This window comes from Eriocheir sinensis, chromosome 17, assembly GCF_024679095.1.
Source record: "Eriocheir sinensis breed Jianghai 21 chromosome 17, ASM2467909v1, whole genome shotgun sequence".
Lineage (NCBI taxonomy): Eukaryota > Metazoa > Arthropoda > Malacostraca > Decapoda > Varunidae > Eriocheir > Eriocheir sinensis.
In genome coordinates, this window is record NC_066525.1 from 7,986,184 (window position 1) to 8,011,496 (window position 25,313).

General features: G+C 43.2%; 2 protein-coding genes across 2 annotated transcripts in view; one reads left to right on the forward strand and one right to left on the reverse strand.

The window, feature by feature from the left end:
• Positions 1-5,403: 5,403 nt before the first annotated feature.
• Positions 5,404-6,576, reverse strand: LOC127000093 (uncharacterized). Its single transcript, XM_050863515.1, has 3 exons — positions 6,422-6,576; positions 5,726-6,125; positions 5,404-5,635 (listed from the first exon to the last, which is right to left on the reverse strand). Exons 1-3 carry the CDS (start codon positions 6,455-6,457, stop codon positions 5,520-5,522), a joined length of 552 nt encoding a protein of 183 aa, XP_050719472.1. The 5' UTR covers positions 6,458-6,576; the 3' UTR covers positions 5,404-5,519.
• Positions 6,577-10,326: 3,750 nt separating this feature from the next.
• Positions 10,327-25,313, forward strand: part of LOC126999896 (ras-like protein 2) — a 41,948-nt gene continuing 26,961 nt past the window's right edge. The window contains exon 1 of the mRNA XM_050863022.1: positions 10,327-10,523. Coding sequence (XP_050718979.1) covers positions 10,410-10,523 — 114 coding nt within the window. The 5' untranslated portion in view covers positions 10,327-10,409. The remainder of the gene's footprint in view (positions 10,524-25,313) is intronic.

The following is a 25,313-nucleotide window of genomic DNA, read 5'->3' on the forward strand; positions in this document are numbered from 1 at the left end:
TCGCCGCCCAAGAACACACATTTGACAAGGCTTTCGTGGGAGTTGTGGGCATTTCCAGGAGTAGTTTTATGACCCTGGTGGTAGTGTGACCCTTCTTCTGTACCGTGAACCTTAAGAAACACCCATTATAACACGATTGATCCCCTCTTTGACCTTTAGAAATAGCTGATGTGAGAAGCGAAAGTGTTTTAAAATACCGACCTAATTAGTAAATATCTTCTTTATTCATATCGCAAACAAGTTCACTACAATTTCAATGCGGTGAGCGTGACAGTATTTTGTCGCCACATTAACTTAAACTGTAAATAAGAATATACCATACGGGAACGTCAGTAGATTGTTGCATACATATGGCACCCTCCCTCCGTGAATACCTCGTACTGATTATGATTTACGAGGCAGTATAATTTCACTACGACGAAGGGTATCAGTGTTCATTACCATACATAAGCTGCTTCCCTTACTTGCAGGCTACTGGTTGATCATTAACATCATAAGTTGATTTTTGGAATTTTCACTGATACATAGAAGAGCTGATAAACATCTTATATATATAGTCGTGACTCAGGTATATCTTCTCTCTCCATCCTCTGCCCTCATCTACTGAGAGAGGGTAACATAAATTCTATGAAATCAAGTTGGTTTGGTAATACTAAAGCATATCATCTCATGTGTATCAGTGTTGCAAAGACTCGCGATCTGTTAACTGAGGATACGACAAGAACAGATGTTGTGGGGATTCAGATTACAAGAACAACATAGTTAAGGGTAGTCTGACATTTTAACGGCTTTATTGCTTGTACGCATGCTTTTCTTCTTCTGTTTACACATGGTAGTAGATTTCCACATTTGCGAATAATATCAACGTAGTATACCAAAGAAGAATGAGAGTCCTCTACATAAGTTTTGATTTTCACCACTTCGTTCCACCCGTCGTAGGCGCAGGGAGGGTGTACTGTGGTCCTTTTGACGTGTTATCCTAAAGTCGATCTTGAAGTGCTCCCGAGTCTAATAGGTGATCCAAGCGATGACGTGTGAGCCGTGTCGTGTGTGGCTGAGTGGTGCACAGGTGGCGCTAGTGTTCGTCATCCACCTGGACCCAGTGTGGAATGTAGCGGTGTGTAGGTAAACTTTCTTTGGCGTAAACAACACGTATAGTTTGAATAGTTTCCTGTGAGCCTCCCCGCATTTGTCACTTGGCTTCTGGATCTGTTGATTGTCTTTACCAGAGTTTAAATACATACATGATGATACAATGATGCAATCTGATACAATAAATTCCAAGATGTAGAAAAAAACATTACACTTCACCTTTACGGGAGCACAATATATTCTTCACCCGTGTCTATAGGTATTCATGTAGTACACCTGTATAAAAGCATGATGAATGTACAATTATATGTATAGTTATTATTACTAGTTTTGTGATACATATTTTTACTCTTAGAAGCAATTACATTTGGTTATGCAACTGATAGCTCATGTAATATACTTTTTAGAATATGTTTTGCGAGACTTTTGTATATATGCACATTTCTTTTGCCTTTGGACTGTCTTCTGTACCGTAAAAAAGTAAGATGTCGGTTTGGCAGAGTATGAGGTGTGTGCCACGAGTGTGATGGACGGAGCTCAGTGCTTTCAGAAGTTCTTGAGGTGCGGGCTGTGGAGGTGGTAGTCGCGGGGGCGGGGGCGGGGGTTGTCTGTCTCCACGCCCAGGGTCACGGTGGCGTACATGCCTGGTAAGAAACAGTTAAAATAAACCAGTAAGTAAGCTACGACTGTGGATTTACTGTTCATTCCTGAGTGCTTGTTTCCTCTCTCTGTGGCTGAGATGAAGTCTGATGCCGGGTCCTGATCACGTGAGGACGAAAATATTAGTAACTCTGAATAGAAACGATAGATAAATAGATGACCAGCTAGTTAGAGGATCTTCATTTTTTTGCAAGAGAGGTTAAAGTCCAATAAATCGGATAAATTGAAAAAAAAATACTAACTGAACAGCAAGTGATTTTTTTTTTGTATATTGAACTGGTTATACGAGTTCACTTTACTCAAACAATGTGGTGTTATTGACCTAGAAAGTGTTTTTTACCTTTCTTTTTCTTAAAACAGTAGGCAGTCCCGTTAATTTAATAAATGGACAACACTTATGATGTTATTTTCTCAAAGTCAGGAAGGGCAACTTAAATATAACTGTTGCAAATATGAAACTGAAATATGCGTATTATTACCAAGGTAGAGGGACTAGGTAGGCTACAATAAATCAGTCTTGTTGTGAAAGCGATGCGGTGTACATAAGACCTCATAGATTAGATATTATTCGATTTCTTTCTTTCCATTTGTCTCAACTTTACTCTTTTTATTTCCTTGCAGACTAAATAGGATCATGCTTACTACTTCATATTTTCATCCTTATCTTGTTTTCTAGTCTCCTTTTCATTTTGTGTTGGGGGGAATATTATTTGTCAAGTCTTGCTTTGATTGACCTTTTGTTATTAATGTAGTAGTTAGCAAGTTGTTTTGTGTGTCTGGGTTGTACTACCTACGGATCTTACCGAAGGCAGTGATGCTGGCGAAAGATATAAGGGCGAGGATGGCCGGCGTGACGAGCGGGGAGAAGGCTGATGTGGCGGAGTCCTTGTCACCCAACACCTTCCTCTGTGACTGTCAAGGAGAACCAACGAGTCGGCTTAGTCAGAGTGAGCGCATGAGTGAAGTAGATCAACCTTACTACTCGTATAAGGATAATGAGCTTCAAAATATGGAGAATTATAGTATGACTTCTTTCATTATCAATAAACTTAGTCTCAGTCTCTATCTTTTGGAATTGTGAAAGATAATCAGTGAGCATGTTTGTAATGAGAGTGGATGCGAAGTGCGAAGGATGAGTGATTGTGATTATTTAGCTCAATTTTAGAATAATTAAAAACTTTTAGAAGTGTAAATTATTATAAGGGAAGGAGGAAGATCACAGCATAAGGAAGGCTGTTACATAATCTGACAATACTACCCCAGTAAAGCGAGTATCCAAGTGTTGTTTCCATAATCAGTTACTCCTTTCTCATCTAAATATACGCACATTCATATAATCACGGCGTTAATATTTTAATGACATCCAGTACCCTTAAACACACAGCCTTAATATTGTTACCACAGTATACACACCTACGCTACAAGACTCATGCTACCGGAATGCATTGAATGCCCCTTGATACCTTACCTGATCCTCCTCGCCGAAGCCAACATGTACATTCATATAATCACGGCGTTAATATTTTAATGACAACCAATACCTTTAAACACACAGCCTTAATATTGTAACCACAGTATACACACCTGTGCTACAACACTCATGCTACCGGAATCCATTGAATGTGCCTTGATACCTTACCTGATCCTCCTCTCCGAAGCCAACATGTACATTCATATAATCATCGATAATATTTTAATGACAACCAATACCCTTAAACACACAGCCTTAATATGGTTACCACAGTATACACACCTACGCTACAACACTCATGCTACCGGAATCCATTGAATGCGCCTTGATACCTTACCTGATCCTCCTCTCCGAAGCCAGCAGTCACGAGCACCAGCACCACCGCCGCCAGCAACACGACAGCTCGCCTCATCAACATGACTTGTGCGTATGCGAAAGATGACAAGACTCGCATAAAGGGAAGAGAAGGAGAGAGACTGAAGCTGTAGTGACGAATACTTAGACTTTTTTTTCTTTTCCTGAGTAGTGGTAAATGATATTCTTCCCTCCGTTTAAGAAAGAAAATGAAACAAGGAAAGATGGTGCGGTACTGAGGTATTTTGGAGAGATGGGGGGAGGGGAAGCAGTGGAGGTATCTTGAGTAATACGGTCAGAGAGGATTATTCTTACTTTGGGATCAGGGAAAGGATATTCTACCCTATGTTCAAGATGTGTCGAGGAAAGGGACTGGATGGCACACGGGCGGGGCAGGCAGGAGGTGGTGCTGTACTGAGCTATGGAGGCTGCTGAGTGCTGACCAGTCCCCTCATACCGTTAGATGCCGTTAATCCTTCTCATGTTCGGGTTATTGGTCCAGTGAGCCTGCATGTGTTCGGGACGCGCGCACTTTGGATCTTCGTTCGCATGACTCTACTCAGCGAATTTCGTTCATAATGCAGGTCCGTTATTTTAGTAGATTTTGAGGGGGGCTAGAGAGCATCGTAAGTTCATGAATGAGAGGGGGAGGAGGGCGAGCATGCACAGTTAGGAGAATTTTTTCTAATTAAGCACTTTTAGGGGCATTTTGAGGCCGATGGAGAGATATATAGAAAACATCGGAGGGCTATAGCTCCTCTCGGCCTTCCACCCCCCACACACACAAGAAATTTCGGCCCTGTATTGGTTAGCAACTTGAGTTTTTTGAGGCTTTCTCGTTCAAGCCTGACGAAACGCTTGGTCTGGGTCTTGGTCTTAGTATGAGGGTAGGGTAAGTAAGGTTTCGTCACTCCTTGTATCCATTTAAGTTGGTTTAGCAGCTGAGCTTCTGTTTGAGCCCTCGCCGCCAACACTCCCACTCCTAATAAGCGATTTTTACTCATATGTATCCCACTATCTACAAACACTATGGTCCTTATTCTTAAACATATCGGTCTTTCATTATGATTTTTTTCCAAGATCACAGAGAAGACTGACCCCGGCCTTCTTGCGTGTTTTTCCCGTTCAGGATGCAGAAGTCGGGTAAAACTATCACCAGGATCAAAAAACAGTCCATTGAAATCCTAGAAACTTCTACGAGAGGCTTTTCAAACAGGCAAACTGAGGTGCCGATACATTTAAGAATACGGGCTCATGTATCTACTTAGTTATTCTGCTGGATCTAGGCTTCCCTCTGCTCCACCTTGTCTCAAGTTGTCCCGTTACCTACGTATCATGTACCTCACCATCACGTGACAAAAGACCTTACCCTGACTCATTAATTTTGCACTATATTGCTTGTCGTTTAGGCGTAATTATTATTATTATTATTATTATTATTATTATTATTATTATTATTATTATTATTATTATTATTATTATTATTATTATTATTATTATTACTACTACTACTACTACTACTACTACTACGACTACTGTTGTTGTTGTTGTTGTTGTTGTTGTTGTTGTTGTTGTTGTTGTGTTACCCTCGTCGTCGTCGTCGTCGTGCCTTGTGTCCTGTCGACGGTGTATCAGTTTGCCTATAAACTTTTCACTATTTTTTAGCACAGTCAGTCATGTCGTACTCGTTCTAGAGCTCTGTATTGTAATAGTTTTTGTTTTATTTTTTGTTTTAAGGTGTTTTCGGTAGACTGCGAGACGGACAATTACTAAATGCACAAAAAAATGGAGAAAAACTCGATTTCTTCAAAACACAACCCTTTTAAACTTTATTTCAGTCAATATACATGCATCTTTACATACACACAAAATGAGAACTGCAACCAGCCGACCATGCCAAGGATGTCTTTACAGGAGCGGGGAGCAAGTGTGTGCCTGGCCCTCACTCGGGCAGGCGGGGGTGGCGGGAGGCGGATGCATAAGGGTCGCTCTCCGTGTGCCAGGCATCGCTGACTCCAAGACTTGGGAACAGAATTTTCGATCCTTGGATGACGCTAACTGTAAAGCAGCAACAAAGAAATATGACTATTCAGGAAGGACTGTTCTTCGAAAAATGCATAAAGAGAAACACGACAGCACAATACTGACCGCCAAGAGCCGCCAAGGAGATACTCAGCTGCAGGAGAGCAAACACTTGCACCACCAGCGGCGCCTTCCGGAGCGCTGGAACGAAAGAGCCTCGCTTCTCTAGTCTGCCGCCATCCACTTTGTCTCCACCTCTTTCAAGAATCCTCTCCTCGATTTTTTGTAATGTATTCTTTGCTTTTATCTCTGGTTCAATTTCTTCGTGATCTACTGTTCGTTTTTCATCCGTTGTCACTTTCCTTGGAGGCCAATGATATTTTTCCCGATAATCTGCTGCATAAGGAGCTTCATGTGAGTGAGGCGGCACAAACTGTTCCTTGAGGTCGTGAGTCTTGGCGTTACCCTCAGAGTCTGCCGCGGTGCAGGACACACTGGCAAGCAGCAGGGAAGACCATCCTAACAACTGTAAAAAAAAAATGATAATGATAACAATATATTAATGTAACTATCAATAATCGTGGCTAGTAGCGATGAATGCCAGCCAAATAAATTACATACATACATACATACATACATACATACATACATATAAATACATACACACATGTACAGTCTAAGCTGGACAAAAAGTAGATATGGAGACAGGTCAACACGAGATTAACTCAAACACTGTATATTACAATTAGGTAAACACAACTAGGTAAATATACATATATATACATACATACACATATTCCAGCACATGTAGTTCAAGTTTACCATTGGGGAGCGCCGGCGTGGTGTGGGAGGAGGCATGTTGAGTCTGCGACAGCCTGAGGCGGAGTGAGGTGAGGGGTACAGAAGCGACGAGACCCCCGCAGCCCCGTGACATCATACCTGGCAGGAGGAAGGCCCGGATTGTGAATGCCTTGGTGGATCACAGACCAAAAGGAGAATCACGCACAGATACACCACTTGACCTATATTATATGGGAATGTGTATGGGTTCACCATCTAAACATCCTGACAATATAATCCCTGTTTTCCTTACGTAACGCTTCCTCCATATTATATCTCTCTTAAATGGCAGTGTTGGACAGAAAACATAATATTAAACATTTTATTAAACATTTTGTATATTAGATTTTAGGTGCCTCAATAAAACATAATTTTGGACCTTCAGGCTACCAATCTGAACAATATCAATATAATGGGAATGGGTATTATGTGTGTTGTATCGCTAGGGATGCTGTGTTTTGTGTGTTCTATCACAAGTATTGTATTATGTTCCAAGACACCAGACTATAGTTTCATCATTTTGTGTATAAAGAATTATTTTCCTATGATCTAAAACTCCATCACCCATTCTTATACTCAAAGAAAATTCTAACATATTTCAGCAATCAACGAATGACTGTTGGTAACGTTGCTCTTGTATATATTTTCTAATGGAGGACAACAAAGTCTACGCCTCAGTGATTTGGGCATGGTTACTGTAAGCGAAATAGGATCATATGGTGTATGGAGGGCAGAGGGAGTTCAGTGGGTCACAGGAAGACGGACAGTTAAAAAAAAAAATACGGAATCGGTAGTGTAGTTCAGGTGTGGTCGACAGGTGGAGAGGCAGAGAGGGTTCCATCTTCATATAGAGTGGTCAGGAGGTTAGGTTAAGACACTTGCAGGAAGACACTCAGTGAAGGAGAGAAGGAAGAGCCTCGTAGGTGTGAGCGAAAGGTGGCGAGACAGTGACAGAGAGGGAGAGACTTTAAGTGGCAGAGAGGGAGACAGTTGCAGAGAGGGAGAAACAGAGTGGCAAAGAGGGAGAGTTAAGAGTGGCAGAGGAGTGACTTCGAGTTGCAGAGTGAGAGTGGCAAAAGGGAGAGACAGAGTGGCAGAGAGGGAGTGACTTCGAGTTGCAGGGTGACAGTGGCAAAAGGGAGAGACAGAGTGGCAGAGAGGGAGTGATTTTGAGTTGCAGGGTGAGAGTGGCAAAAGGGAGAGACAGAGTGGCAGAGAGGGAGTGATTTTGAGTTGCAGGGTGAGAGTGGCAAAAGGGAGAGACAGAGTGGCAGAGAGGGAGTGATTTTGAGTTGCAGGGTGAGAGTGGCAAAAGGGAGAGACAGAGTGGCAGAGAGGGAGTGACTTCAAGTAATAAATAGGGAGAGGTTAAGTGTCAGAGAGGGAGTGACTTCAAGTAACAAAGAGGGAGAGATTGAGTGGCAGAGAGGGAGTGACTTCAAGTAACAAAGAGGGAGAGGTTGAGTGGCAGAGAGGGAGTGACTTCAAGTAACAAAGAGGGAGTGACTTCAAATAACAAAGAGGGAGAGATTGAGTGGCAGAGAGAGGGAGCGACCAAGTAACAAAGAGGGAGAGCTTGAGTGGCAGAGAAGGACCCGCCGACGGACACAGTGGCTGGTTGGCCATGCACAGGGCACTCAAGGCTGCCAGACTGAGCAAGGCGAGGGTGGAGACGCTGACGAAGGGTTACGAAGATGTTTCAGGCCTCTCACCCCTCACGCCGCTGCCGCCACCCAACCTGCCTGCCTCGTTCAACTCCAGGGCCTTCCAGTTTCATGGTATTGGGGGTTGGTTTTGTTCTGTGTTGCACGGTGAAGGTAATGGATGCAGGCAGTAGTACGGTATCAAATTATTACCTTTTTCCATTCTCCTTATCCTTCTTTTCCTTTTTATCATTGTTGTTCTTGTGGCTGTTCTTTTTCTTCTTCATTTTCTTCTTCTATTTCTTGTTTTTCTTCTATTTCTTCTTCTTCTTCTTCTTCTTCTTCTTCTTTTTCTTTTTCTTCTTCTTTTTCTTCTTCTTTTTCGTCATCGTTGTCGTCGTTGTCCTCCTTCTCCTCTTCCTCCTCCTCGTCATCCTCATCCTCATTCTCATCTTCATCATCAACATCATCACAATCCTATTATACTCACAAGCAGAGCACCGTATAAGACTAAGCTATATCACTGAACTTGGCTTCTAGTAACAACATATAAATAGTAACAACATATCTTTAAAGGAAATAGGATGTGTGTTGCTGCGCTTCTCACGGTGTTCCTTTCTCACGGTTTTCCTTGTCCTGCAGGCGTCAGCGAGAGGAGGCCGATAGCAGGGGCGGTGGACAGGCTGACGGCTCGAGTCTTGGTGGGCACCGTCTTCGCGGGAGCTCTCCTCATCGCCTGTAGGTTATGGCGCTCTGTCTACGCTTTGTCAGTAGTCGCGAAGACCCGCACCAGTTGTGATCCTACCGCACACACACACACATATTTATCTATTTCTACGTACCTAAATTCGTATATGTTATCTATCTGTTTACCTGCCTGCTTACCTACCTGTTTATCTATTTACTTATCTCTCTGTCTCTCTAACTATCTACCAACTTACCTATCTATCTATCTATCTATCTATCTATCTATCTATCTGTCTATCTACCAACCAACCGATCAACCTACTTTCTGACATATCTACCAACTACCTATCTACCTATCTACACATGAACCTATTTATCTTCATTATATTTTCTTTCAGCCTTTGTCCTGCTGGCGGTCATTGCCACCACCCACACCCCCTCACCTGATGACCTTCGCCCACCCTCCTCGGGGACTCCAGCAGATCTCACGTCCGGCTTCAACTTATTTGACAACCTCGAGGACTAAATAGAAGCTGCCACGTGTTGCTGAAAGGTTATGATGTATAGGCAACGTGCAGAACCGTGGGTCTAGGTGTTCGCGTACCCATGGTGAATGATAAGAGGTGTGTGTGTGTGAATGCCTGGTTATGGGAGGCGTGAGGGAATGGGGAGAACCTGCCACGTGGATTAGAGAGAGAAAAATGGGTAGGATGTTTGTTTGTTCTTGTGTGAAATCATAAATAAACAAATATGAATGCTATTGTATCTATTCTTTTATCAATGCAGTTTTTAATCATCCACATCGTGCTTGGTAAAATGATGTACCGTAGGCGCTTCAGCAAGTAAATCCTATCAGTGAAGGAGAGGGCCCAGCGGTAAACACAAGGCGAGGTAAAATAATAAACGTGTAATTTTTGGGCAAGCGGCGGTGTGAGTCAGCGGTGGGTCAGGCGGGGGCAGGGAAGGGCAGGGGAGAGCAGCAGGAGAGGGCAAGGGAAGGGCAGGGGGGGAGAGGGGGTGGCATGCCGACTGCGCCTGGGAACCTGCTGTCACCTGGGATTGTTGAAGGGCACCGCACCATAAATAATTTCCATTTACCTTATTAACTGACAGTACTGCAGGTGTAACACGGAAAATAATGTAACATACTGTCTTCCACCTTATAATAATTTAGCATCTTGTGTTATCTTCCTACACCCTATTGACTTTCGGACGTAGATGTTTGAGTATGTATGTATAAAAACTTCACATTGCGTCATATTGAAGGGAATAGTGAGAGTTATATGGTAAAGACACACATGAGAACGTACAGTTGTTTCTCAGGCTCACGGGAAGGCAACAAGTGACATCTGTACGACGGCGAATATAAAAGAAAATATGTGGTTGTGATTCCTATGTCCACAGTGCTCAGTATATTATTTGTAGTAGGCTAAGTGCATGCTCGAGGTACAAATCCCGTTAGATTACGTTGATATCCATAAAACGAAACGGCAGAAATGAGCGCAATGACGACATCTGGAAGTTTTACGCAAGAGTTTTCTCCCATCCCATTCCTCCGATTTCCTCGCCAGCGTCAGTGTCGTGAAGAGTGTTGAGGTGAAAGGTAGTGTTCAGGCCCGCGCAGGGATACATTCACCACCATGGGGAGGAAAAGTCCAAGCAAGGATCAGAACACAATGTCTCAAAACTTCAAGATCGTCGTGGTGGGGGGCGGCGGCGTCGGAAAGTCAGCCATCACCATACAGTTCATCCAAGTAAGGAAAGGATGAAAGTTGAGTGATCTGGATGAGGCCGGGCTCTTCCTTCTTTCCTTTTCTTCCTTCTGACTTTCTTCCTTTTCTCCTTCCTCTTTATTTAGTTCTTCCTCTTTATCACCAAGTCCTCCAGTACACTCGCTTCGTGACTACTTAAATTTTAATAAGGTTCAAATTCAAGGAGTTGCCACAGTTGAACTTTCCACGCACAAACTTGACACTAGGGAACCCACATTTCGTCTACAAGATGAGGTGACGTTTTCTCGGTAGAAGGGGGTGCTGAATACCTTGTGCAGCGACCTAACCTTCACTATGCAAGGCGTTTTTATTGTTTTTATTGTTTGATTAGCTAGACCACGCAGTATACCCTCCCTCACTGCAATACCAACGTTAGGAGACTGTATTCCGTGGGCCAGTATGCATTCACGTTGCTATGATGCTGTGAGGGATGGATATTAAAGATGCAGCGATTATGTTGGCTACTACAAGTGTCAGCATTAGAAAGTTTCACGTGAGATTACGGGGAGGAACCAAAGAGAAGAAGGAACAGGAGTGAGTACGGAGAATGCCAGCCAGGGAAACGGGGCAGCATGCATTGACGCGCGTATGATGCTCTGAGGTGAATATTAGGGATGCAGCGATTATGTTGAGTACCACAGTGACGGCATTAGAAAGTTTCATGTGAGGGGACGGGAGGAACCAAGGAGGAGGAACAGGGGTGAGTACGGAGAGCGCCAGCCGGGGAAGCGGGGCAGCATGCGGGTGGGAGAGGAGTGGAGGGCCTCTTCCCTACCCATTGCCCGCGGCTGCCTCGCTGTCAGTTATGCCCGCTTATGGAGCGTCAGGTTCATGCAGTTTTGGTGTCAACTGACTACCTGCAGTTCTTTAATTGGTTTCTTCCTTGAATTGGATTTTAAAGAGAGTTATGCTCGTACCAAGGGCTTGAGCTCAGTGGTGTACTTCGTAGTATTCCTTCTGTAACTCTTGGATTAGAGAGTTCTCCCCTCTCTTGACTACCCATCCAACTCAATAGTGTGTGCTGATTTGTTTCTGGTATCCTAATATATACGCATAATTTTGGGTAAGAAGTATCTACAAAAGCAATGTTTCGAGACTTGCGTTCGGTGTTTAACAGTGCTGCCGCTGAGTGGAACCAAGGACAGGCGGCGGGGTCCGTTCCTACTGGCTGAGAACCTTGAAGGGCCGAGGACGTTGTGCATCACGGGACAGTTACGTCATTCTACGATAGAAGAGTAATAGTTGAATATTCAGACTCATGTTAGGTTTTATTTCCTTATCAAGCAGCCTTGTCAGCTCAAGTGAATCTGTTTAAACCCTGGGAGGCGTGGCAGCTTATAACATCGACGACATTGTCTTGGGTAACTCCGTCGGGTTTTCAATGATGAACCAATACCTGAATAGTTTTACTGTATTATCTGTGGCACTTGTAATTACGATACTTAATAGGTGACACTAGGTAACATAAACATGCTAGTGTACGATAGGGATACTTCAAATTCCGTCACTATTATCAGGCAGTAAATCTCGAAATTATATTTTTTTCGAGATTGTTGATTGCTGAACTTCGACAAAATTTACAATTATCATAGATATGTGATCGTTAGATTTTAATTTCATGTTAGCTTTAGCGGCTTCGTGTTTAGAGCTGCTTTTTTAGTTTAAGTGACCCTCTCGCGGATCGCCTGGTGGCAGAATCCCGTGGTGGGTGGTGGCAGGGGCCACCCACGGCCTCCCCGCCCCGCTGGTCATTGCGTGCTGTCTGGCAACCCGTCCTGGCATGGGAAATTGCGTTACCCGCGTCGTTGGTGGCGCAGGAATTCGTGGGAAGTGTACATAACATCATCTAATTTTAGACAAGGTGTCTTATTTGTAGTTGTTGTTATTGGTATTTGTGACGTAAATTTTACTTAGGAAGGAATGATGACAAGGTATGCAATATAGTCTTAACATTAACAAGAGATGGAACTCATTAGTAGTTACAATTTGATCTGGTAGTGAAGAGGAACAAGGTACGCTTCAGCTGTTGTTGTTGTTATTATTATTATTGTTATTATTATTATTATTATTATTATTATTATTATTATTATTATTATTATTATTATTATTATTATTATTGTTATTATTATTATTATTATTATTATTATTATTATTATTATTATTATTATTATTATTATTAATGTCATCATCACTACTACTACTACTACTACTACTACTACCACCACCACCACCGCCACCACCACCACCTGTTCACCACCACCGCCACGGACTCGTCACGGTGTTAGCTCACTCGCAAAACAAAGCTCCCATCTCTTGCAGGGAAAGGGACATGTAAGCGGGGTGGGTGGAGTGGAGGAGACCAGGGTAACAACACCATTTCTATTGTTTTGGGGGGCTCAATGGGGGGGAGAGGGGGGGATTGAAGGGCAGGGGCGGTGTGGCAGATGCATCAAGGGTGTGAGCAAGGCCCCCTGCCTCCCGCACTGCTAGCAAGGGCGGGTCACCTTGGCTGACTCACACCGGAGATGATCACGGGAGCGTTTTTGCTTCAGTCTCGTGTAGTGTGCCTCGAGGCCACCCTTTCCTCATCCTCTCTCGCGCTCCTCCCACCCTTCCTCTTTCCCTTCTCTCCCTCTCGCGGCCACCCTCACGCGTACCCCATCCTGAGACATCTTCACCCCACAGACATTCACCCGCGTCCCTCCACTCCCTCCCTCACCCCCCACAAGAGTATGTAGTCAAGGTCAGATGCGGGTGGAGTTCATTATCAGTTATATATAATTCGCTGGCAAAAAGTATAGATACTAGACACGCAGATAGGTAATGCTCAAGTGGACGTAAGAGTTCCCACGCATTGATGGTAGCTTTGTTGAGTGGTCTAACCCTCTTTGCTTAGACGCTGCCATCGGGAAAGCTTCAGTGGCAGGAGAGAGGAGAAGAGGAACGTATAGAGTGTGTGAGCGCCTAAGTACGAGAGTGGATGTGGGTGTGAGGGAAGGATATGACTAGATGTGAGGGGTGTGTGGGTGCATGGGGTAGTGGGTATGGAGCTGTTAGGAAGGGGTGTTGGTGGGTGTGGTAGTGAGTGTAAGGAAGGGTTGTGTGCTTGTGTGAGGATGGGTGTGGCAGCGAGGGTTAAGGAAGAATCTGGGTGTTAGGTGGCGAAGGATGTGGGCATTAGGGAGAGAGAGAGAGAGAGAGAGAGAGAGAGAGAGAGAGAGAGAGAGAGAGAGAGAGAGAGAGAGAGAGAGAGAAATCCATCAGCAACTTAGAGGGCAAAGTATGGTCATAAAAAAAAGTGTAAAGATGATGTATAGGGTATTAAAAAGTAATTAAGAGAGAGAGAGAGAGAGAGAGAGAGAGAGAGAGAGAGAGAGAGAGAGAGAGGATGGCAATAAAATCTTGACGGAGTGACGTAATGTGTCAGACTTAATCAAGGTGGGCACTGTGTCAAGGTTACATAATGACACCTGGGGGAATGCCTATAAAAGCGTGTGTGTGTGTGTGTGTGTGTGTGTGTGTTTTTCCGGCTCTGTGATAATAGGATGACTCAGCAACGTTTTCGTCCAAGTGAAGGCAAGGAAAAAAAAAAACTTCCTCATTTCCGAGCGCGTTTTGAGTTTTTGTTACGGAGCTTATTATGGTAACTATCTTAAGCGCAACACACACACACACACACAGACACACACACTTTCATTAATTCATTTTTTCATTCATACATTCTGCAACACACACACACACACACACACACACACACACACACACACACACACGTAACTCCTCAAAGACAGTATCATTCCAAGTCACTTATTTTCCTCATTTGACAAACACAGTAATATTCACCAGCTGTAAATACCGTGATTATATATTCAGAGGAAGGAAAAGATCTGCGTCTACATGAATGACGGCACAGAATGACAGGCCGGGTGGGCGTGTTGGTGGGAAATACCGCCGGGATGACTTACCCAGAACGCCGCAGCTTACTCAACCACTGTGTCGTCCTGAAATTAATGCAGGTCAAGGCGTGAGTTGAGGAGCGCGTCACGTCATGTTACGTCACGTCCTCCGTCATCAAGAGATTGTGTTTGATGCTTCCTTCTGCACTTGGATTTTTGTTTTTATTTTATAATCTTTTCTTATTCTTGTTTTTATTATCATTTATCTGTTAGAATTTTTTTATTTTTTACAACAAAGGAGACAGCTCAAGGGCACAAAAAAAATAAACAATAATAAAAAAAAGCCCGCTATTCGTTGCTCACAAAAAGAATCCAAAGAGGTGGCCGAAAGAGAGGTCAATTTCGGGAGGAGAGGTGTCCAGATACCCTTGTCTTGAAAGAGTTCAAGTTGTAGGCAGGAGGAAATACAGAAGAAGGAAGATTGTTTCAGAGTTTACCAGCGTGAGGGATGAGTGAAGATGCTGGTTAACTCTTGCATAAGGGGTTTGGACAGTATAGGGATGAGCATGAGTAGAAAGTCGCGTGCAGCGGTATTTTTCTTCTTTTTTTTTTATCTTCATCTACTATTTTTTTAACGTTCTTTTACTTAGTCTGTTTTTTCCCAACTTGTATCCTACTTGTTTTTGTTTTTGTTCTTCTTGTTCTTGCTCGTTATCTACCCCTTCGTCTCTATCTAATGGCCTACAGATCATGACAGCTCTCTCTCTCTCTCTCTCTCTCTCTCTCTCTCTCTCTCTCTCTCTCTCTCTCTCTCTCTCCTGTACTGCCGCCACCTTTCCGAGCGCTATGTTGTTCCCTTTGGCAGTGTGGTTTTCACCCTGCTGTGGCAATCATGACGTGGCGATGTAATTGTAACTAGACATTAGAGAGAGAGAGAGAGAGAGAGAGAGAGAGAGAGAGAGAGAGAGAGAGAGAGAGAGAGAGAGAGAGAGAGAGAGAGAGAGAGAGACCAACATTAAAATTCAGTTCCAAATCACTAATTTGGCCTCATTTAAGTTAGATTTAGTCAAGTTTACGATCAGCTGTAGGGGCGTAACATACTACCTGAGTATTTGCTACGTCAATTGTATTTGAGTGTAGATATACGATGACTCTTTCTTTTGTGCACAGAAGTTTGTAATCTTCTTTCTTAAGTCACTCCGCTAAAGATCCGTAGCGTTAGAATAGAACAAAAAAATGGTATCGTCTTTATTAACTAGAACTGCACTTACCTACGAATAATGTACAGTCACCTGAAATTTTGCCGGCTGCTGCTTGAACGGTAGAGAATGAAGTTGTTCTTAATTGAGTTACTTCTCTTACATCGAAGAATCTTGACTTGATCGCTTTTAGGAAGGGAGTATTAGTAGCAGCGGGGAACATGTTTCTTAATGGTCCCTCTAAGCGAGAAAAATGAGCAAAAATCATCACTCAGACAAACCATTTCATAATATATATCAAAGCATTTGTGATCAGTTTATGCATCATCTATTTTTTGGGGTTTATATCATGGCACAAATTTGGCCCGTCGCTGCTACACGGTAAAGCCACAAATTTGGCCCGTCGCTGCAACCGGGTTAGGACACCTCTCCATCCGAATATGACCTTCTCTTTCGGCTACTCCAGCTGTCCTCTCTTTACAGGGGAAGCACTTAGCGGACTTATTTTGCATATTTTTTTTTACCATTAGTCTGCCTCAGCTGTGAAAACAAAGTCACTGTTCCTGCACCTTCTTTGGTCTTATATTTACTAACCTACATGTGAAGAAATGGTGACGCAGCGAGGAATCTAGTGCCATTTAATGCTGTGGTTTAACTTACGGTATATCCTGAATCCTATATTTATGCCTTTATTTCTCACACACCTCCTGTCAATTCTTTTCTCATGCCCTTCTCGTAACCTTTTCCCTTCCTTCCTTCCGTCATGCCTGCCTGCCTGCCTTCCATCCTCCTCCTGCTCCACACTCACGCGGCGGCTCTGTCTCCGTAAGTCCTTGTTCCTGTGTTTCCCGACCTCTGATGTTTACGTTCATATATGTGACTGAATAACGAAGCAGAGAACGTGTAGTCTATCGCTATTGTTGCTGAGGCGTGACTCTTATAACGGTACTTTGAAGAATCAGGTATATGTAGTCCTTGCTCCGTCGTCATATATTTACTTACTTATAGGTGAAGATATGGAGACGCAGTGAGGAATTTATTGATATTCTGTACTGCGGCGTGACTTTTGCGGTATACCATGAAGAATCCTGCAGGTCTAGTCCTTGTTCCTGCGCCTCCTGACCCCTGATGTTTACTTACTTATGTGTGAAGAAATAGCGACGCAGTGAGGAGTCTATCGCCATATGTTCTGTTGCGTGACTCTTACGGTATACCATGAAGAATCCCGCTGGTGATGTCTTTGTTCCTGCGCCTCCTGACCCCTGATGTTTACTTACTTATGTGTGAAGAAATAGAAACGCAGTGAGGAGTCTATCGCTATTTGTGTTGAGGCGTGACTTTTGCGGTATACCATGAAGAATCCTGCAGGTCTAGTCTTTGTTCCTGCGCCTCCTGACCCCTGATGTTTACTTACTTTTGTGTAAAGAAATAGAAACGCAGTGAGGAGTCTATCGCTATTTGTGCTGAGGCGTGACTTTTGCGGTATACCATGAAGATTATGAAGAATCCCGTTGGTCTAGTCTTTGTTTCTGCGCCTCCTGTCATCCAATGTTTACTTACCTATGTGTGAAGAAATAGAAACGCAGTGAGGAGTCTATCGCTATTTGAGTTGAGGCGTGACTTTTGCGGTATACCATGAAGAGTCCCGCTGGTCTAGTCTTTGTTTCTGCGCCTCCTGTCATCCAATGTTTACTTACCTATGTGTGAAGAAATATCGACACACTGAGGAGTCTATTGTTATTCAGTGCCGAGGCGTGACTCTTACGGTACCTCGAAGCATCCTGGTCATGTTCCTCTTCTTGCCCCGGTCCTTTGTGTGCGAGGTGGCGGGGTGGTGACTCGGCGGCCCGTATGCATTGCGGGAGAGTAGTGGCAGCGTGCAGGAACCAGGGAATTAATGCGTTTACAGGACGTGACGCTTTTGTTCTTTGCAGCTGTGCGTTAAGGCGGCGGTGATGGTGGTGGTGGTGGTGGTGGTTGCTTGTGACTTTCCTCTTTATCTTGTGTTATTAAGGTCACTAGCCTCAAAGGTCATCACGGTGCTCGGGGCGTTTCTCTCTCCGTTTATCTGTGTGTGTAACTGTGTCTGTATGTGTGTGTGCTTATTTTCTCTTCAATCTATCTATCTATCTATCTATCTATCTATCTCTGCAATCATACCAATCACCGTGGGGAGTAAATAAAAGCAAGTGAGCAATAAAACGTGATGAGATGTGGCTGTGGTGGTGGTGGTGGAGGTGAAGGTGAGGTGGTGGAGTGGATGGATGTGTTTGTGAGGGGTTAGTGTGGAATGGTGGGTGCATTGGGTGTGACATAGTGAGTTAGTGGACGTGAGTGCTGGTTGTGGAGATGGAGTGTGGGTGGAAGCGAGCGTTGGGATGTGGAACTGGGAGTGGGCGTGGCGACAGGGTGTGTGTGTGTGTGTGTGTGAGGGGGGGTGGGGGGCGTGAGGGGGGGTCTGGGTGTGGCAGGGACGTGAGGCAGTGTCGGCAGAGAACACAAGCATAAGCATGTCACATCTTTAATCATCCTGGAGCAATTTTAAAAGTCAAACACACACACACACACACACACACACACACACTACACTTGCCTGTTCTCTTGGCGCCATGAGTGTGTGTGTGTGTGTGTGTGTGTGTGTGTGTTAAGAAGATGAAGAAGACTCACACGTCCAGTATCCATGATCACAACGTCCTTATTCGTGTGATTGTAACCTTGGTGCGTTGCTTAGTTAAAAGAAGAAAAAAACATCAAACAATATTTTTCATAGCCTAATGCGACTCCAGTGCATAAGCTAGACACTGCAGCATCTTTAAATATGATAAAAATTACGTTTCATTAGACTTTATTTCAGTTTGTCTGGAATTTATTATGTTACAAGTTCCTATTTTATTAGACCTTATATTAGTTTGCCCAGAAGTTATGTTAAAAATACCTATTTTTTAAGACTTAATTTAGTTTGCCTAGGATTTATTATGTCACACTAAATTAAGTCTAAAAAAAACAGATATTTGTAACATTAATAAGTTCTGGGCAAGCTAAAATAAAGTCTAATACCTTAAATTCAGTTAGGAATGTACATATAATTGTTTGTGAAAGGTTTATAGTTATGAAATTCGTTTGACACACATTTGCCAGAGGGAGTTAAAAAAAAATTATGTCGCTCAATATCTGGCCGTCCTTGAAATATTCTTGTATCTGGGGTGTGGAACTTGTTGAAGGGAGGATGTGTGTGTGTTAATGGGTGTGGCAAGAGTGTCGTGAAATAGCTAAACAAGGACACAATAGATGTTTATACTCGTTACTTAAAATTAATATCACCAAAGACAACCACCACCTCATCCTTGTAGAGACGATAGGAATACTAAAGTCCAGTTTATTCATGTATGAGACTCAATTATTCATGTATTACTTATTCATGGATCTGACTCATGCATCAGAATATAGGAAATGTATAGGAGGAAATGTAAGAGAAGGAATATATTGCGTTTAGGTGTGTTCTGTGTGTGGGTGAGATGTGGCTTGGCTGAGGAAAGGCTACACTGTCATCGTAGTTCTTAAGTTTTGTCTCATGCTGTATATTTGTTTGTGTAGCAACAGCATCAGCCGACCAACACTTAGCTCCCAGGTGTAGGAGGACGAGGTAGACGGTTACGAACACGAGAAGATGAAAAATGGGAGGAAAGGAAAAGAAATAGCAGAAGGACTTATCGGAAGAAAGAATGAGAAAACGAGAAAGAAAGAAATAGATAAAATAAAAACTTAGAAGGAAGTAAGATGACGAAAGTTAAGACGAAAGAAGAAGAAATATGAAGAGAAAGAAGAGTAAGTAGAAGAAAAAATTAGAAAACGAAAAGGAAAATAAAAAGGGAAATGAAAAAGAATAAAACATTGCAGAAAGAAAGAATGAATGAGGAGGAAAATAATAAGAAAAAGACAAACAAAAGAAATAGGAGGGAAAGAAGGAGGAATATTAAAAGGAAGAAAAATAACAATAACAAAAACAAAAATACCAAAAATACGAAGAATAAAAAGAAAAAGAAATGAGGGAAAATAGAAAAAAAGACGTAAAAAAAAAGTACAAGAAAACAACAGAAATAAGAAGAAACAAGAACAAGAGGAGGAGGAGGAGGAGGGGAGACCATTTCTTCCTCCCCCAGACAACATTAGCCTCGGCCCCCGCAACTCCGGACGCGCTGTGCCAAACCCTCAGGCTCAGAGAGAGAGAGAGAGAGAGAGAGAGAGAGAGAGAGAGAGAGAGACACACACACACACACACACACACACACACACACACACACACACACACACACACACACTGACGAGGACGACATCTTACAGGAAACGATAAAGAAAACACACACCTGCGGAAGGAAAAATAAGACTAATTAACCAGCAGCAGGTATACAAAGCGTCAACCATCACCTTAGGGAAAATAATGTATACAACCCCACCAAAAAAACAACCGATAAAAGGGACAAGAAACGAGTCTCCTAAAAATATACGTTACTCTGTCAAGCAAAAACAAGAACAGAAAGCAGGCGATGAGTTAAGTCAGTGGGAAGGTGAGAGTGAGCCAAGTAAGGTAAATGGTACGTGTATGCGGGGGTCAATGCGAGCAGGCGTGGGCAGGGGCGAGTAAGCGAGAGTGGGCGTGGCAGGCAGGGGCGTGGGGATAATGATAGTGATGGTGGTGGTTGTTGTGTGCAGCCGGTGAGAGATTGAGGGCGTGTGCATGGTTGGCCAAGTCACTCCTCACTCTTATATTGTAGGACATGTTGGTGTGCCCCCCTGTCCCCCTTCCCTCCCTCCCTTCCCCCCTGCGTTTACTCCACTTGCTTGAACATATTAAGTAAACACACAAAGCTTACGGTATCTCCTCCTGTATTACCCTTGATCTATTGTAACTCCATTTTCAACTGCTCTTTTGAACTTACTAACTCTATGCTTCCACATCTACCTTCGCTGCACTGGACACGTCTTTCTTGCTTGAACTTAATAAACACACAAGCTTACGGTATCTCCTCCTGTATTACCCTTGCTATATCGTAACTCCATTTTCAACTGCTCTTCTGAACTTACTAACTCTATGCCTCCACTTCTCCCGTCGCTGCACTGGACACGTCTTTCTTGCTTGAACTTAATAAACACACAAGCTTACAATATCTCCTCCTGTCTTACCCTTGCTCTATCGTAACTCCATTTTCAACTGCTCTTCTGAACTTACTAACTCTATGCTTCTACATCTACCTTCGCTGCACTGGACACGTCTTTCTTGCTTGAACATAATAAACACACAAGCTTACGGTATCTCCTCCTGTCTTACCCTTGCTATATTGTAACTCCATTTTCAACTGCTCTTCTGAACTTACTAACTCTATGCTTCCACATCTACCTTCGCTGCACTGGACACGTCTTTCTTGCTTGAACATAATAATAAACACAAGCTTACACTATCTCCTCCTGTATTACCCTTGCTATATCGTAACTCCATTTTCAACTGCTCTTCTGAACTTACTAACTCTATGCTTCCACATCTACCTTCGCTGCACTGGACACGTCTTTCTTGCTTGAACATAATAAACACAAGCTTGTCTCCTCCCTCTGTCCTACCCTTGCTATATTGTAACTTTTCAACTGCTCTTCTCTTCTACTTAGCTCTTATGCTCCACGTCTACATTCGCTGCACTGGACACGTCTTTCTTGCTTGAACATAATAAACACACAAGCTTACACTATCTCCTCCTGTCTTACCCTTGCTATATTGTAACTCCATTTTCAACTGCTCTTCTGAACTTACTAACTCTATGCCTCCACTTCTCCCGTCGCTGCACTGGGCACGTCTTTCTTGCTTGAACATAATAAACACACAAGATTACACTATCTCCTCCTGTCCTTCCCCTGCTATCTGTTGTCACTATTTTCCTGTTGACTGCTCCTCTGAACTTGCTAACGTCATGCCTCCACATCACCCTTTGCCTCAGCACACACGTCTTTCAGCTGAACCTCATCCCATGCTGTCCAACTTTATAATTCAAGAGTTAGCCAGTACATAGGTTCAATTTTCCCTGTCACTGGTAAAATCTCGAACACCTTTCCTTCATACGTATTTCCTCCTCTACCCGTAAGGAGAGATGTATTAGGACATCTCTCCGAACTAAACTGATCATCTTTTTGAACTCCGCTCCTCTTGTGAGATCAGTAAAGTGCCTGATTTTTTCCCTCCAGTTGTTGGGTTTGCCTTTAATGCTACTAAATAATAAAAATAAGTAATAAATAATAAATAATACATCAATAATAAAAAAAAACGTTATGATTTCACGCGTATCCACACTCCCGTCAGTCATGATACACTAGCGGCTAGATAAGTAATTGCACCTTGAAAGAGTTAAATCATGTTATTATTCCATGCACATATAACCTTGCCACCAAGACACATTTCATGCGGTAAATGGTAACACATTGATAAGAGGTGAACCAGTTGCTTATTGTCAACCTTTCCTCCCGCCAAGAAAATCCTGTCACCTGGGAAATGATAACATACTGATAAGAGATTAATCATGTTAATTACTGTCAGCCTTTCATCTTTCCGTCAAGAAACTCCTGTCAGAAGATAAGAGATAACAGGTAAAAAAAATCATGTCATTGCTTCAAGAATATGGAAGCTGGTCGCCCAGAAACACCTGCGATCAGATAAGCGCAAAGATATTAAAGAGTTGTCATGTTACTTTCGTCGGCATTAAAGTGTCTTGTCAGTAAACTGTCAATAAGCCTGAAAAGTGAGTTGATTCATATTACTTTCTGGGTATTTCTCATCTACCTGTGGCCACGTCTTCACAAAGGTCTAAATAAAAAGGTAAATATCCGCTTCAGTAACTTCCGGTTCTTCCTTTTGTAATGTTACTGACGTTCGTTCATCCGTTGAGTCTTTTTCTGGAGGTTGACAACCATGATTCATCTATTTTATTTTAGCTCCTTAGAAATTATGACCACAGCGTGAAGTTTTATAGAAAAGTAAATACCCGGTTCAGTAACTTCCTGTTTGTTGGTGACGTTCGTTCATCCGTTGAGTCTTAAGGTTAAAATTCATCTTTCATGTAAAGCCCTTCTTAAGACCACAACGCATCAGCAAATCCTGTTTTTGCCTTTTGTAATGTTGCTGACGTTCAGTGATGGTGACCCTGACTCGGTTAAGTTCAGGAGCGCTGAGTTCATGGTTCAAGTTCATTCTGTTATAATCTAATAATATGATCTTGTATGACTATAAAACCGCAAACCTTAAAATATGCATAATAAAAGCTTAATTTTGTGTTCCTACTTCGGTCTATAGGTGGTCTATACTTTCAGGACCATGAGAACCAGGGCCACTGTGTTCGTGTTTAAAGTCATTCTGTCGCTGTCCATTGAAAATTTCTTGTAGTATGACATTATAAAACCGTAAACCTTAAAAGAATGCATGAGAAAGATAGTTTGTGTTGTTATGGTGGTTTATAAGCGTGGTTCTGTCTTTCTTTAAGTACCTCGGTTGTCCCTGACCTCAGTTAATGTCCAGTAGTATTTTCTTGCATTATAACCATTTATAAAACCTTTAAAAATAATAATAATAAAAGTTAAATTTTGTGTTGCTACAGCGGTCTATGGGCGTGGTACTGCCTTCCTAATAAGTACCTCGGTTGTCCCTGGTCGAGGAAGCGAGAGCCACTTTGATATCTCGCGTCACCCAGTCAGGCACGGCCGCTAGCACGAAAAAAAAAGTGACGCACGCCCAGCGGATGACGTCACGGGTTGTTCGGCTAGAAGGGATTTCTCTCTTTACCCACATCCTCGTCATTTTCACGGTTTGGTGTTTGTTTGGAATGGGAAATACTTCCTGTCCTTGTCACTTCTGCTTGTGTAATGGATGCAAGAATAGATAATGACGAAATAGATAACGAAACCCAGCAAAGTAGAGACTCCTTCCCTTTTCAGACTTTTGATTAATGTTTTGGTCGTGTGTTTAAAAGTGAATTTCTTGTCTCCATTACGCCTTTGTTTATTATCTTGAGGTAACAGCACGTATCCAAACCAAAATACGAAATCCAGCAAGGCAGAGTATTTTCCTTCACAGACTATGATTTTCCTTCACAGACCTTTCATCATTGTTATTATTATTTTTTTTAATGAGTGGAAATTCGTGTATCGGCTACGCCTTTGCCTCTGTTCTGAAGTCAGGTAATAATATTATCCAAAGAAAAGAAGTTAACGTCAGTCTTGGAAAATAAACTGGCTGAATGGGGAAGCGGTGGCTGAGTCGACAGAGTGACGGCGCCGCGTTCAGGAGGACGCGAGTCCAATCCCCGCCCGGTGCCACCAAGCTGGGATTTTTCAGCCGCCGCCGAGTGGCTTAAAACTACCCACATGCTGTCCAGAAGACCACCTATCAACCCGGACTCTAGATTCTAGGATTAAAGGTGAGCTCCGGGAGGGCGGCATGAGCCAATGCAAGATGGCGCCACTATAAACACTCGCCTGCGCCAGAACGGGCTGGGCCGACCATCAGGCCCCACCGGGAAGAAGCCTACCGGCGCAATAGGCCTCGACGTAAAAGAAAAAAAAAAAATCCTCATCACGCTCTTGTTTTGGTAGTTTACTGGAGGTGAAAATACCCGCACCGGAGTTGACTGACACGTCTTTAACTTCTCCTCCATACACGTGACCCTCCTACCTGCTACCTTGCCTTTCTATCTTTTTTTTTAGATGTTTTTTTTTTTGTTTTTTTTTTTATCTCAGCACAACCTACGTATACATAAATCCCACAGGTCTCCACGACGCCGACTACTACTACTACTACTACTACTACTACTACTACTACTACTACTACTACTACTACTACCACTACCACTACTACTTCAACTACTACTACTGCTACTACTACTACTACTACTACTACTACTACTACTACTACTAAACTCGTTCCTGTACCTTTTTGTTTTTCCTTCAGGTGTAGCAGATGAGTCAGAGAGGTCCACACCCCCCTCCCCCTCCCCCTACTCCCCCATTACCTCACCCCCCCCCACACACACACAGGTAGAGACATATAGGCGATCCAGCGTTTATTTCCACCTGGCCTTTGAAGGCAGTAATGGTGTTTACTTGTGTGTTCTGACGAGGCTCGCGGAGGTGTAGTGGGCGTCAATTTTGGAGAGGAGGCTGTGACTGGTTGACTCTCTCTCTCTCTCTCTCTCTCTCTCTCTCTCTCTCTCTCTCTCTCTCTCTCTCTCTCTCTCTCACCTGTAGACGGTTGCGCAGGTGTAGTGTGGCGAGCAGTGGCGGAAGGAAGTAATACCGAAGGAAGGAATGTAGAGGAGGAGGAGGAGGAGGAGGAGGTTGCGTCAAGGTTGAGTCAGACAGCTTGCATAGGACGGCCTGGCTGACCCGCATGGCTGAATTATTAGACTTGGTAGTGGTGTGTGTGTGTGTGTGTGTGTGTGTGTGTGTGTGTGTTTCCTCTTCCTCCTTCCTTACCCTTTCAACAGCTCCTTATTTCGTGTATTATATCAGAAATTGCAGTAGTTTATTTTTTTTTCAGTGTGTGTTAGACCAATTTTTTGTTTCATTGTAAAGGGAATTGTGCTTTTCAGTGTGTGTGTGTGTGTGTGTGTGTGTGTGTGTGTGTGTGTGTGTGTGTGTGTGTGTGT

Bases quoted from the DNA above. Each gene is read 5' to 3' on its own strand.
- LOC127000093 (XM_050863515.1), bottom strand. From the start codon at position 6,457: ATGCCTCCTCCCACACCACGCCGGCGCTCCCCAATG. The intron at 6,126-6,421 runs GTAAACTTGAAC...TTTTTTTTACAG, and splicing joins CACGCCGGCGCTCCCCAATG to TTGTTAGGATGGTCTTCCCT. The intron at 5,636-5,725 runs GTCAGTATTGTG...GCTGCTTTACAG, and splicing joins CTCCTTGGCGGCTCTTGGCG to TTAGCGTCATCCAAGGATCG.